Raw genomic sequence first — 15,264 nt, forward strand, 5'->3', positions numbered from 1 at the left:
ATCATTTTCATTAATCATTACTCATCATTAATCATTTTCATCAGTAATCATTACTTTAGTTAAAATTATATTTGTTGAAGAACTTCAGTAATTATTTATTTTACAATGCAAAAAAAATGACTACTGATTTTAACATATACTGAATTTCTGTTACTGAAAATAATGATATTTTTTCCATAATTTTCTTTTGTCTTGTTTTAAAAATGTAATTCTAAATGCCCTCAATATACTGTATCATGTTGAATGAACCTGGGATGGCATTCCGAACAATTATTGTGTTCCCATGTTTTATCAAGCCCTTAATTAAGGTACTGCTGGATTGTTAGCTGATTCCAATTGTGTCAGTGACATAGAAAGTGGTCTCTGTTATAAGTCCTCTGAATGGAATTTTACATTAAGGTTTTCAGAGCAATATGACAGATACTGAATAAATATTGTTATTTGAATACTATTACTGATTATCTGACCAAGACCTGCTACACCTACTTTTGCTTGCTTAGACTCAACATTTGTCAATATTTTGGCCATTTTAAATAATTCTCACACTTTACATGAACCTTAAGTCCCACAGAAATTTTTGGCCTATAGTCATATGTAGCAAAGACTTTTTAGTGCAGTCTAGACGTATTGTAGGTCTATATGACTTTATGTGGAAGCTGTTTCCAAAGGTAAATCTTTGGAAATGTTTCTTTACAAAGTTGGTTTTAAAGTAGAAAATGCCTACCCAGACATTAAAAAAAACTTTATCTGGACATCACCTTTTCTTAACAATAAATAATGCATAGTATTTATGTAGAGATAACAATAATTTTTCTTACTCCTTGGAGGGGCATTCAGTGAAGTTTTTTCAGTCTATGAATCATTCATGAAGGACCTGCTGGAGCAAGTCCAGAGGAGGGCCATGAAGCTGATCGGAGGGCTGAAACGCCTCCCTTATGAAGAGGGACTGAGAGAGTTGTGATTGTTCAGCCTGGAGAAGAGAAGGCTCTGGGGAGATCATACAGCAGCCTTCCAGTAACTGAAAATCTCTAGAGGGAACTTTTGGAAAGGCATGTAGTGACAGGAAAAGGGGAGATAGCTTTAAGACGAAGGAGGGTAGATTTACATTAGACATTAGGAAAGAATTCTTCTCTGTGAGTCTGGTGAGACACTGGAACAGGCTGCCAAGGAAGTTATGGGTTCCCCATCCCTGGCAGTATTCAGCTGGGCTAGTGGAAGGTGTCCCTGCTTATGTCAGCAGGTTGGGACTAGATGATCTTTAAGGTCCTTTCCAACACAAACCATTGCCATTTTACAGCTTCAGACTCGGACAGTATATGCCATAAGTTACTTGAGAGTCCTAATAAACGGTATTGGAATCATGGAACTGTCACCTGAATTTGACTAGATGCATTTAGGTGAATGTCTCTCTTGAAAAAAACAAATGTACTGGTAATTTAAAATGCTGAATCACCATGAAATCATTCCTTCAGTGCTAAACCACAGTGAACTGGGGAAGTCTGTAGACTATACTGACAATATATGTAGTTATTTGATAGTTTGTGGGTTTTTTTGAGGACCTGTGAAAGGGATTACAGCTGTACTGAAGACTGTGTAAGACACAGCAGCTATATAAACCATGCTTCCTGACCAAGTCATAGACAGATTGGTTACCTGATTAACAAAATTAGGTTGCTAATCATATTGGAATGCTGAGCCTCCTCTGCATGCTGTGTGCTCACATAAAGTCACTAAAATATAGTATATATTGTAATTACAGGGTGATGCTGGAGAAAATGGACAGAAGGGTGACACAGGAGAAAAGGTATGCTACTTATTAGTAGAGAAGAAAATGTGTTCTTTAGGCATGCTTACAGAACAAGCAGCTAATGAGAGCAATAATCTGATCAAAAGAAAAACACATTTTAAACGGTTTTTTTAATGATTCTGAGTGATGTAACTGTTCATTTTTATGCAGAGCAGGAAAAATGTCACTGTTCTGTCCAATTAAGCGTAAAATTCTTGACTTTATACAGCAGGAGGTAACTTCCCTTCAAATTGCCAGCTGGACAATTCAGAGTTGAAGATAAAAATGGTTTACTAAATCTTTTTGCCAGATGACATCAGCAATAACCTCACCTAATACTTTGTTAGTTCAAAGTATCAATATGCTTTAGAAGTCACCGAAGACATTGTCCAATTTATTTTACTTGATTTTATGTGTGACTTATGCTGTATCATTGAAAGAAAAGAAAAAGAATTTGAGTTTTCATATGTGCTTTCTTTAACACAAGTGATAGTCTAGCAGAGAAGCCTGTGTTGCACAGGAAGGGCGAGTCATAATGATCTCTTCCAACCATCACTTTGGAGGTCATATGCTTTTAAAAGCATCCAGTTTAGTGACTACACTTGGGTGGAAGAAAAAAGATTTCTTCTTGTACCCCTGTGTGTACAATTGCTTAACCAACTCACATCAGTTCAGTGCAAGGAGAAATTTATGATGGATTTATCAAGCTGGCAAGGAATGCATGCAAATCTCTCAGGTTCTATGGTTTGGGTACAGTAAAGCTATGCTTTCAAGAATGTAAGGTTTTTTGGGGGCATATTCTAAAATCAGCAATTAAAAATAGACATTAGATTTAAGAATAGTCAAGTTATTGGATTCCCAAAGTTTGTTTAAATAATACTTTATCTGCAGTCATGCTTATTATCCCAGATGAAAGTCTTAAGAACCTTATTAGTTACTTACACAAATTATGCTGGTAACATCATCTCGATCCACTTTTGTATCATTCAAGAATGTAATCTTTTAGCAAGTGTGAGCTTGTTGTTCAAAGAGATAGTCCTGCAACACGTAAATGGGAAGTTCATAATTTCTCTTGAAAGCCTAGTGTCCTGCAACAAGTAAATGGGAAGTGTATAATTTCTCTTGAAAGCCTAGTGCAGCTTCACTTGTCCCTTTTCTACTTTACCGGGAGAGCAAGCTTGCATCCACTAGAATGCTAATACCGTGCTTTAGTCCCCAGTGCACACATATCCTTGCTTGGGATCTTGTTTAAAGAAAGAAAAAGTTCTCTCCTTTCAGTGGGAAATCTCTTCTCCCATGTATAATGCTTTAAATATTTCTGTGTGAGCTTTCAACAGTGAATTTGTGGAATTGCTGTATCTAAAGAAATTTCAATAAACTTGTTGAACTTCATAATGCAGAAGTCTCCCACCTCTTCCAGGTTTCATATAAGTTTCTGAGGAGACATGGGAAACAATGCTGATTGTGTGGAGTGCGTTGTCTTAACCAGAACAGGCTAGAATCCACTGCATGAATTTTTACAAGAGACATCAGAACTATGGCTTAATTGCCCTTCATTATTTCTCCTCCATTTTCCTGATCGCAAGAAAATCTGCCACCTAGAAACAAAAGGCCCAGATCTTATGGGAGAGTTACAGCTTAAAGCTGCTGATAGAGAGTTCTGCAAACAGCATTTGTAAGTGAGCTTAGGAGGGTGTCTTTTGACAGATAATTTAAGAGTGAGCATTAAACTTGGTGTCATTACATTTGTACTAGTTAACAAGGAGTATATTATTTCCTGCGTAGGGGAAAGATTTTGCTGTATGATCATTACATACAATTCCAGCGTGAATTTGCCCAGCAATCACTAGTCATGTAAGTGTTAAAGGAAATCAGAATGACTATTGCAGGCATATTTGACATGTTCACAAAGTAGCTTTGATTTTTTTCCATATATTTTTTTAATTTGTATTTTTTACTGTGTTGTGACTGTACTTTCTCTACTGAAGTCACAATCATCTTGAGGAGGCAGTTAAACTTATCTTGAGTATAAACCCTAGTATAACAAGGGATTTAAAATAGCTCAATAGCATTCCTTCTATGTTTTCTACTGGGTGCTTTCTATTGGGCAGGACCGTAACATTAAAAACTGTCTGTTTACTTAAAAGCAGCAGACAAAATTGAGTTCCAGCAAATTTCACAGACAGCTTTATTGATGCATTATGCTTATACGTACCTTCAGTTATTTTTTTTTCCCCTGCTACAAAACCTGTGTCTTTATTTGGGTAGCTGTAAAATGTTTGGGGCATGTATTACATTATGGAATTTCACTACCAGATGTAGTTTTTTCCAGCTGAATACTTCTGGGGAGACATGTAAGTCTTATTAAGGCTTAGTTTTTAAAGACTGTTTTTAAGAGAGCTGCTGCATGTATTCAGAGGTAAGGCTAGCATCCATTCAGTTCTCAGGTGTTCAACGACATACATCTACAAACCTTTCCTGCTCAGTAAACAAGTCATTAATTTTATGTAAATAAATGAAGAGGCCATTGCACTAGATCATAATACTACACATATGCTTAGGAAATCTAACTGATACTTCACAAAAGTTAAAAACATTTATTTAAAAGCTTAAATAATGCTCCTGTGAGATAAATAGTAAATTTTCACTTATATTTTGAGAGAGAGGTACAAGTTGACAAGTGTCAGATTTGGCTTAGGACTGGGTTCCTCTTTGTGGAATTAATATAGCTTTGTTTTCTGAACTGTTGTACCTAGTGGCTTTCAGAAATACAAACTTGGGTGCCTACATCTTGACCTGTGACTTAAGAAAGAAACCATTTCAGCTGAATTGTCCTACTTCTAGTGCCAGACTTGAGTTCTTGCTTCAACTCTTCTACTGTAGCCTTGATCCCTAGAAACTACCAAGCATCTTCCTTCTGTGTGCATGTTCCCTTGTTAACGTTTCTTCATTTCCAAACTGTCTGACTCATCAGAGAATTGAAAACATGCTGTACAATAATTTTTTCTTTAATCCCATATTAATTTTGATTCTTGCAGGTAGGTGGAAACTTTTTGTCCTACCTTCCCCATATCCACCATTACCCTTCAAAATGTTTAACTCGTGAATGTCTCTTACCAGTTGCTTTACCACTTTATAGTTATAAAAAGTCCTTGAGGTTTTCTACAGACTTCTAAGTGATACCAGCAGTATCAGTCATGTATGTCTATGAAAATGAGGCAGCTCAGGTTTCTAGACATGAAAACTGTGTCATTCACGGAACATTTTCTAGCAGCTTCACTGTTACTTTCAGTGAAAAATCTAAATTTATTTTGCATAACAAATAATGAGACAGTTCTTCAAATAGAAGCACTTCAGCCGTCTTCAACAGATTGTAGGTTGACTAGCAAATTATTGTTTGGGTTTTTTTAATTTCTGTTTGGTGTGTCATTTAAGAAAAAAATGCAGCCAAGTATGAGTGCACAAGAATTGTAAAGATCTTGTGACAGTCATACAAAACTCTGAGCTAAAAGCTTCTTGGCCAGGTCACTCTCTGATCCTCTGCCCTTGTTCATATCAATGCCTATCAAACCCAGTCAACCCAGTAAAACACAGGTGAATCTTTCTGAATATTGTATGTCTCCTCGTAAGAGACCTTTCCTGAATACATAAATTACTATAGCTCTCTCATCTGTGAAGTATAACACTTTACTGCATTAAACTATCAGTTGAAATATGTTGAATTGCTGAGGAAATAGAGCTATGACTTGTCCTGATGGGGATAAACACATAGGTCACTGAGGTTTTTTTCCAAGGTGAACCTTCAATAGCACAAAAAGCTTTGTCAGTTGAGACCTGACACTTGCCATCTGTAGAGTTAGGTCAAAAGATTGCTCGTATTCTTTGTAAATGGCAGTAAGTGATTTTTAATGGATATCAGCAATTTAGAGATGTTGAAGTGTGTCCCATCTTCTGGCTTTATGAAGCACATTTATACAAAATCTGCAATTATATAATCTACATTAGTAGCTGTGAAATTTGAGGATAACTGTTATGATGTTTGGATGAATGAAACAAAAATCTCTCTACATATTCTCAAAAACAATTCTGTTCCTTTTCTGAGCCACACCGATTTAATTCATTGGGTAAATTCCTATGTAGCAGCACAGAGAACAGGCAATCTTGCTATATAGTTATTTTTCTATATAATCTTCCTATACTCTTGCATGTTTTCTTACATATTTTTCTTGACAAGCTGTATATATAATTATTCCTTGTGAATTTTCTATCAGGGTGACCCTGGTTCTTCTGCTGCAGGAATTAAGGTAATTTGGTTTTAAAGCAGTCTTATAGGGACAAGAGGGGTGGTTGGTCTGTGTTAATCTGTAGTGTCACAGACATTTCAAGTACCGTTAATGTTATGCTTTTCTCTAGCTCTATTTTTAATTCATCTTGTCAGATCTTATATCTTTCATCTCTTTTAGGGTGAACCTGGTGAATCTGGACGGCCTGGACAAAAGGTATTAGTTGGAAATGTTCAGTTTTCCTTTTCTTCTCTTGGATTTGTGAATAAATGATGTTACACAGATGTTACCACTGGTACTTACCTGCACTAGGGTGAGACCAAGGCAGTACAGTTTAACAGCGCAACGCCTGTAAGCATTTGGTGTGTGATTGATTTGTATTTTTTAAAAGTACAGGAATGATTATACTAATAAAGATGAAAAGCAATATTAGACTAACTCACCTCCCCTTCTAGCCATAGCACACTTGCGTTGAAAGCTTACCCAATTGCAGCTGGGAAGACTAACAAAGAATATGAGTAATCACAAGTTAACCCTGCATGTTTGACTGAATATTAACCTTCAGACTGTGGTGCGTTATTACGTCTCACTAGGAAGAAAATAAATATTGACTAGAATCCCCTTCACATATACCTGTAAGGGGAATCAAACTGTCAGAGGCACACAATGTGTTTGGAAGGATATAGACCAGGTAACGCCATTCTGTGCTTCCTTCCAGGGGCAGAAATTCCCCTGGGCGCTATGTAGCTGAGGCTGCTTTTGCGAGTAGAGGTCCAGAAGGAGCTATAATGACTCCACATGAGGCCCTCTGAGGCTGGGGAATTTCCTCTTTGAATCTATAGTACATCAAAAACAGTAAATGCTGTTCCTTCAGCTGCCATTCATGAGAGTAGGAGGCAGGTCCTGCTGGGAGAGTTGATGAAAGGACAAAGAGGAGAGACAATGGGGGAACCAGATTTTTGTTTTGCAGTACTTGGTTTTCGTCAGAAGCCTTCGACACCATTTTTGCCTCTTATAACATTGAAAATTACCTACTGTTGCCAGAGTGGAGCAGAGTTCATCTGCCAGTTAAGCTAGCAGGTATTCCAGACAGCCAAGAGCTAAAATTCTATATAGCGAGTGGCAGTACAACTGTTTTCTATTACTTGAGGTCTTTTGGTGACTAAGCAAAACCCTAAAATATATAAAAAAATAAAACAAATATAAAATAAAATTAAATGTTAAGTCTTTTTGTTTGAGAAATTATGACTGTCACTAATTATAAGACTAAACAAAGGTTATTGTGGTTGTAAATTAAGTGCTTTAGTAAAATGCAGTTTTAGTTAGGAAAGGTAATCAAAGTAGTTTAAAGCTATTGAATCCACAAAATCATTCAGTGCGTGCATTCTGCAGTGTATGCTTTTCTTGGGGAATAAACTAGAAAATGCGCTTAGGAGCCCATTAAGATTCATATCCTCATTAGCTGCTGTGGAGGCAAAACTAGTGGTGATTTATCAGCAGGCACCTGGATCTCAGTCCCCAGGTACTCAGGTTTGATCTCATTTAGGTAACAGATAAGTGAGAGGTACGCAGTTCAGATGTCCTATAGTCTCAGCTTGTTATTCGCACCAAAGGGGGCTTAACATATTCTTTCCCCTTCACCTCACAAGCTTCCAGTGTGCCACACAGGTCCCAGCCCAAACAGCAGCCACAGTAATGTGCTCATTCAGAGTGCCTCCTCCAGCCAGGTGCCCCTTGTCTGCTGTTCTGCCCCCTGCTTAGCAGGTACCCATTCACCCACCAAAGGTTTTGGGGAACCCTTTTTCCAACTGGAGATGTGCCTCTACCCTCTAAGTCTCCACAATAGTTTTCCCCCTACCATGTCCCACTCCGATTTCCTGCTGGTGTCTTCCTTCCTTCCTTATATTTAACTTCTTCCTCTTCTTCCAGTTATTCCTTACCCATCTCCTAAGGACAGGTAAATATTGAGCTGCCCACCTAAATAGTATTTACTTGAAATGTGACAGTATTTCAGTGGCCTGACAAGCCTGTTGTGTGCCATATATATTGCAGAGGTGACAGAACAACCTGCCCTGCCAACCTGAGCATTATGAGATGGAGATAGTATACAGCCTTGGTTTCTTTAAAAATCATTTTCTCATAAATCATACTTAATTTTTTTGTATCAAGAAAGGTCCAGAAAAGGAAGTATTACGCATTCTTCTGCAAGAAGAATTTAGCATTAGCAATTTCAATGTGTTTCACATTTTTTAAAGTTATCTTTGAGGGGCATTTTAATTGGTTTTGATTACTGTAATTCTGAGCTGGCTTTGGTGGTTCCTTTCTGCTTGTTACATGTGGGTCTATGAGAGTTATCTCTGTCCCAAGACTAAACAGTGACCTACTGCAGCAATAGCGATAGATTATCAGTTATAATTATTCAAATGCTGTTCTTACAAGTGAAATTTAGTACTTCCACACTTAGATGAGAAAAGGTCACAGTAGTAGTGTTGTATGTATGGCTACTCCAGTAAGAAACTGCAAGACAGAGAAGTAAGGTTTTGGAACTAGCATTTTGTCAGGAATGAGTGCAATGGAGGCTTTGTAAAGGATTATTGTTTTGCAAGAGTAACAACACATATTCTGCTTTAGAAAGTTGGGCAACGTACCCAAAAATACTAGTATCTGTTGAAAATGGTGTCCTAGCCTCTGTTCTTTCATCTGATGTTATAGTTAATATTTTGAGACTGGAATATTTCCTGTGTTTTTAGGCAATGTGAACAGTTAAAATTCTGGAGTAAGTAAAATGGGCAAAGAAGCTGTTATTAGATCCTTCTATAACATTTAAAAATCACTCAATTTGGTAAAGCAATTTGCAGACCCTTTGTTGTGTTCTTCAGTTTGTGGCAGAATATAATTTTGTTAGTAGCCCTACAAGTCTATTTAATATTAATGCCTCGAAGAAGTGTCTCTGGGTACTGATAAATATCTATGTTGCGCATGTATGTGTTCATATTTGTGTATGTAGACATGTATATACGTGAGTGTATGACTGAGTGTATGCCTATGCATACACATAAAATATTTAAACAGCACAATATGGATGAATCAGCCCAAACCACAGAGTTGAAATCTGGATTTCTATAATACTCAGCAGCGTACAAAATCTGGAATATAGTTCAACTCATTCTGAAGGTAAAAGATGGTTTCAGAGTTCAGACCTGAGCTTCCAGAAAGTTCAGGGAATATTCAGATCCAAGCTGCTGGTTAGAATCCATCTCTGTATTAAAATAAAACCTCCAGACTTTAAAATAATGTTTTCTTCATGTTATTGCTTTTTTTTTTTTTTTTTTTCTATTCATCGTCTTTATTTCCCTGGACAATGTCTTTCCATTTAGCTGATATCTCAAAATGACCATTTGTGCGAATGTTGTCATTCTTTTTTTAGACTAATATCCACTTCATTTCAAAATTAATACATTCAGTTTTCAATTCCTGTTACAAAATAACCCTTGCAAATGCAGCACTATAAGTCTTTTCATTGCAGTTTTAAACAAGCAAGGTTCTTCTGGGTAAAGTAAGAGAAGATTACATTCCCATTATCCTTCATGACACCATGTATATTTACAGATAAATAGCAAGCACTGAAATGATGCTCCAGATAGCTCCATAAGAATGGTGGCCCAGTTATAATTAGGTAGTCCTGCTTGAGCTGCACAATTTAAACCAAGCTCTTCTTAATTGCTCTGTAGCTAAACCAGACAGTTACACAGCACAATATCTAGCTCAGAGTTGAAAACTGAACAGAATTAAACATCTGTCTGCTGAAATGGCAGCATGTAAAATGAACCATTGCTGCTTTTTAATTCTGTTTTGGTGAAGGCTAATGTGAATTCATTTTTGACTCTTCTGATCTGGATTTTCAACCTGGGTGTCATCTTCAGATCCAAGGTTCCCAGAAGTTATTTAAGTTCTTAACATGACTTTTACAATTGTAAATTTAAGTCATTCATTTTGCAAATATCAGTCCGGCTTGAACTGGCTAGCAGTCATCTATGCTTTTTTATCTTGCTGCAGAATATATAGGGGTGTTCACTGGATAGTGATTATAACTGAATAATGTCTGTAATATTATGTAATTTTCCTGTATAGGGTGAACCAGGTCTTCCTGGGCTTCCTGGACTCCCTGGGATAAAGGTAAATAAATCGTAGTCTCTTGTACTGGGGAGGGGACACCACAAAGGGGGAGACTACAAGAATGTGGCTAAAATGGACTTGCTGTACCTGTGCTGTATCTTCTTCTGTCTCTGGTATTGAACTGGGGATTATCACAAAATGGTTTCACATGGAAAATCAGCCAAGTGTCTGTAGACAAGCAGTATATCATACAATAAAATGTGGAGTGTTTCATTCCAGTGCTTTAAAAAATAATCTGATATGGTAGGGTTTTTTATACTTTAATGGAAGAGGCTTGTTATTAAAGCTTTACTTGGTTTCCACTTTGGTGTGTGCTTTCCAGTAGCAATAGTCTACTGACTTTACTGAGCCTCCAGACAGAGAACTGCGTTAATTATACACAGGCTGTGGAGAGCTGGCTCTGTCGACAGACATACTCTGTGCTCCATTACACAGCAGTGATTTCCACTGACAAGTCAAAATGTTGTAATAAGATTCTATTAGTTACAATCCCTGACCTAATACCTGGTTTAGTCCCTGCCTTCCGGTTTGTCTAGGATCTTTAGGTTAGTTGATACAAAATACATGTGGTTGATCTAGTTCTAGCATAAGTGGTTGCACTGGGAATTGTAGATGCTTGTACAATTTGAGCTAGTAACCGTATAATGCTGCAGAAACTGAGTGGAATCACATATCTTGAGTGAATGCAGATTATAGTGGTTGCTTCTCTTTTGTAGCAAAGACTGTGCTTTCAGAAAACAAAATCTCTTTGAAACTTTTTCTTTGCATTCAATCATGGGCCTGTGGATACCTCAGGAGATGGTTTATATCATTTCTCCAGTGACAGGGGGCCAAACTCTTGTCCATTTTGGTAGCATTTAGGATTTCTCTCATGGAATGTAACGTTTGCAGTGTTTTTCTCAAGGGACCTGTGAATTGCCACAGCACTGAAGCATGGAGTCCCTTCTGTGTTACTGGTGATTTATGGGAAGAATTGAATGTGCATATTAAAGTTTGTCTGTTGTAATACCTGAAAATATAGTTCCCAGGGAGTTTGCTCATTTTCCATGAGAATAAACCCTATATTGTCTAGTGAAGATCATGTAGGCGCTGTCCTTTGTGTGATGAAACTCTTTTTATAAGGACCTCTGACAGCAATCCCTATTCTGTTTTCTTTAACAGCGATCTAAGAGGTAGCTCAGTAGGAGGTCAGTGTCAGCATCTTGGGGGCACTTGCCAAAACCAGCTGGAGTTACAGCTGGTCTTTGGGGATTCCATGTTCATGCAGATCGTGCATGTCCATGCATATCATCAGCAAGTAAATAAAAAAGCCTAAATCTGAGTCTCTGCTCTGGGAAACTTACTGCTGTTAAGCTTTACTTGTTAGTGGTAAGAATGGCTCAGAAGGGCAGCTTTCAGATTCACCTGAAAGGCAAGTGAAAAATGGATGAAATGTGGGAGTTTTGCCCAGTGAAAGTTTGTTTCAGAATTCAGTGGATACAGTGGAAAAACAGTACAGTTGCCTGCAGAATAAAATGGAATAATATGGTCAAATATTAATTCTTTTAGGAGAATGCTAGCTTCTATTAAAAATCTAGGCCAGAGGGAGACTAGTGGCGGTTCAGTGAAGAAATTCCATCTAGTGCAGTTCTGAATTGAAGTGGCTAGGTACACCCTAGATGGTGACATTCAAGCTAGCAGAATGTGCATAGGAGAGAGCAAAACCAGATCTGGTTACATCAAACTTGCAGAATGGGTGCTGTTTTGATTCAAGGCATCTGTAAACTCTTTTTAATTAATGAATCTGTTGAAAAAAGCCTACATTTTTCTGTCTCAGAGACTTTATCTATGGCCCGAGAAGTCATAGGAGAAACCAGTGAATAGCTGGAATTAGGCATATGGGCAGTTATTGGGAAAGAAAAAGCAGTAGTTTTGCACCTTTTCTCACTCTCTGTTTGAGCGAAGAATGATGTATCACCATGGTAAAATCATCTATCAATTTCCAAGAACAACCTCAGTGATATCTTATGGCAAAACAGATTTCCAGTGAAATGACATTGATTGAAAGCTACTTTGAGATAGTGACTGGATGAGAAATTTAAGCATGGAGGAAATCAAATTGTCTGGACTTGCAATCTCTTGGTGTTATCATGGTATTACCGCACAAAGCTGAAAGCAATAACTCTTTATTTTCCTGATTATTCCCTGTTGCTTGTTGCATTCTTCTCGGGGCTTCTGGGGTCTGTTTACTTCAGGACTTCATAAAACTCTTTAAAATATGTGTTTGCTATTCTGTCTTAACAGTGATATGCAGTGATGGCATAATGCAACAGATATAGTACAAACCTTGCACAGTGTCATCACAACATCTAGGAACTTGTTACATCATGTAAGAAGTTTCCATAAGCAAAGTTTTTTTCTAAGACTTTAGTGGATTTCAGAGTTCTCATGAATTTGCATGCCAGCACAGTAGCTGTCAGCAGGATTTTGCAGGCTATTTCCAAACTTTGTGAGATGGGCATCTGGCAACTCAAGCAAAGCGCTAGTGGGAACATGTAGGAGAAAGTGATGGGGTTCAATACAAGGCAGTGGCCATTAATCTCTTTCCCAGTATGAAAATCTAAATATTTTTTGTCTTTCTGGTATAATTTGGATACTATTCTTGTTTTCTGCAGTACTGTTTTCTTCAATTTCTGTTACATTACGCAGGCATGTACAGGCACACTCAAAAGTCTTGTGCAGAATCTTCCATTGAGGTTTCTTGCAGCTAAAGCACTTTACGGTTCTCAGCACACTTTTGATCTTTCTTCCATCTTATATAATTGGAATCACAGAACGTTCACTAAATTTGTGCCTATGATGATCTAGAAATTAACACATTCTATTTGTTTTCTGCCTTTTGCCCTGAGTTATTGGTAAAACACATTTCCTAAGCAGGTTTTAAAGATTATCCCAAGATGGCTAAAATGCATCAATTCCTATAGATGAATAGATGTAGCTGTGTTCAACCGGCCAAGTATTCAAGGAATTAGGACAATATATGTTCTAGGAATTAGGTATATAAATAGCAAAAGCTCATATCCATTTGATATAGAGTAACTCAAATCACACGGCTGATTTTGGGTGAACATTGTCTGAGGATCATGTTTACAGAGCTTTTATGTTCTAAATAGCTTTGGAATTGTTGGATGTTGGTGGACTGATATGTTCAGGTATCTTCTAGACAGATGAGAAGAAAGAGGTGAGAGAAGACTGTGTTTTCTGATTTTGAAAGAATTTCCTTTAGTGTCTTCTAGTACTTCCATGTAAGGAAATGTAGGATACAGGGATATTCTACACATAGGAAACTCTTCAATGTAGTTCTAATCTTCAATATTTACCCTTTTATTACTCTGTAAGGAACTGTAAGTCTCCTTTTCTTTAAATCTACTAGTTGAACTACAAATTTGCTTGCTTCTGAATTAATTTCTCTACAGTGTCAGGCTGTATTAGTAAATGTTTTAGGAAACTGTGCACATACATAGCACTCTCTAAAAATGCTAAAACAGCCTGTGAAAACATGAATGCTATGGCAGGCAGTGGACCATATCTTTCCAGGTACATCTCAGCTTCCTTCTCATGGTTGGAGAAGCTTTCTAAGACTTCCAGGCAAGTATGCTTGAATGTGTAGACAAACTACTTAAGGGATTAATAAATACTAATCATTGGGAAAGTTTCAGCTCCTTATAATGCCATTCCAATTAATTAATCACTGTTCCCAGGAACCTGTTAGAGCTTGGTTGAATATGATACTGGAGTCTGAATGAACAGCAACGTTGGATGCACATGCAAGTATCATATCTGAATTCAGAGTATGCAGCAGGGTCTTTCATTACTTACTTTTCTAGACCTATTCACCATGCACATGCGGATGTTTTGGGAGTTCTTCCTGATCTTTTTCGTTCTCTCCTCATTGTCAGTTGGTGCCATGGAGGAAACACAAGTGCAGTCAGTTATTTCTAAGACAGTGATGAAGCTGTCTGTGACATACTGGAGAAATGTTTCTCAAGCACCTGTTGCTGTTTAGGAATGGCTGGAAACTTAATGATCCCCTGAATGTTCCACCATGTCACTTGGGAAGTGAGCAAGGCACCTAAACACAGGCTATTAACTCATCGCTCTGATATCTCCCAACTGACGCCAAGCAGACACAGAATACTTTCTATGAAACACTAACTTCATCTATCTGTTTTATCTCTTAACTTTCATAGGATGATATGTACACAGCAGCACTCACTTACTGTGATGGAAGTCATGCGTACTCTTACTCATTGTAATGTCAGACATCTCTCAAATCCATCGCGTGTTGCATTTTCTGTCATTTGGGCAGTACAGTCCTCAGTTTCATCAGTGTAGTGGGAAGCCTTCACAGAACACTCGTTTCCCCTCAGTAGCAGCACTTTATACAGGATCTTGTTTTTCTTTAGCATTTCTGGCATTTCTCCTTCTGTTTTTAAAACAAATACTGAAACAAAGCTTGTGTGGTTTATTCCATTGTGTCCATGAAAACTGCTGTTGAATGATTTGGCATGAGAAAAGAAAGGCTGCTCATCCCTTCTACTTTCAGTAGGGAAATTTTTCTGTGTTTTTCAATCCAGTGGAACTGGCTGCTTCAATAGATTTGCCAGTATGCAGCATCTTGCATCTTTTTATACAATTGCTTTGGATTGACTTCCCTGGAGCTGTGCCTGAGCAAGGTTTTAGAAGAACCCGGATAAAGATATAGAAATTTGATTTTTTTTCAGGTTTGTTTTTTTTTAAAGCAAAAGCAATTCTAATTTTCATGTGTTATTTTCCTTTTCTTTTTCTGTTCATATTCAAAGATCTGATCCAGTGACTTTCCTAATTTTGTGTAAAGACTGAAAAACTTGCTGCTCCACAGAACTTATATTTTTAGCTCTAGAAGAGTCGATGCTCCTTTCATCTAGTGAGTTCTGCAGGAAAAGAAAACTCACAGAGAAAATGTGACTGAATTTTCAAGCTGGATGCTTAGAACTTAGT

At 37.5% G+C, this 15,264-nt stretch overlaps 1 protein-coding gene across 1 annotated transcript in view; it reads left to right on the forward strand.

Annotated features, from left to right (window-relative positions):
• COL25A1 (collagen type XXV alpha 1 chain) overlaps positions 1-15,264 on the forward strand; it is a 294,833-nt gene that overhangs the window by 237,005 nt on the left and 42,564 nt on the right. The window contains exons 15-18 of the mRNA XM_057404557.1: positions 1,760-1,804; positions 6,058-6,090; positions 6,250-6,285; positions 10,201-10,245. Of these exons, the coding sequence (XP_057260540.1) occupies positions 1,760-1,804; positions 6,058-6,090; positions 6,250-6,285; positions 10,201-10,245 (159 nt within the window). The remainder of the gene's footprint in view (positions 1-1,759; positions 1,805-6,057; positions 6,091-6,249; positions 6,286-10,200; positions 10,246-15,264) is intronic.

This window comes from Pezoporus wallicus, unplaced genomic scaffold, assembly GCF_028554395.1.
Source record: "Pezoporus wallicus isolate ANWC-B61680 ecotype Strahan unplaced genomic scaffold, APGP_CSIRO_Pwel_v1 contig_1583, whole genome shotgun sequence".
Lineage (NCBI taxonomy): Eukaryota > Metazoa > Chordata > Aves > Psittaciformes > Psittacidae > Pezoporus > Pezoporus wallicus.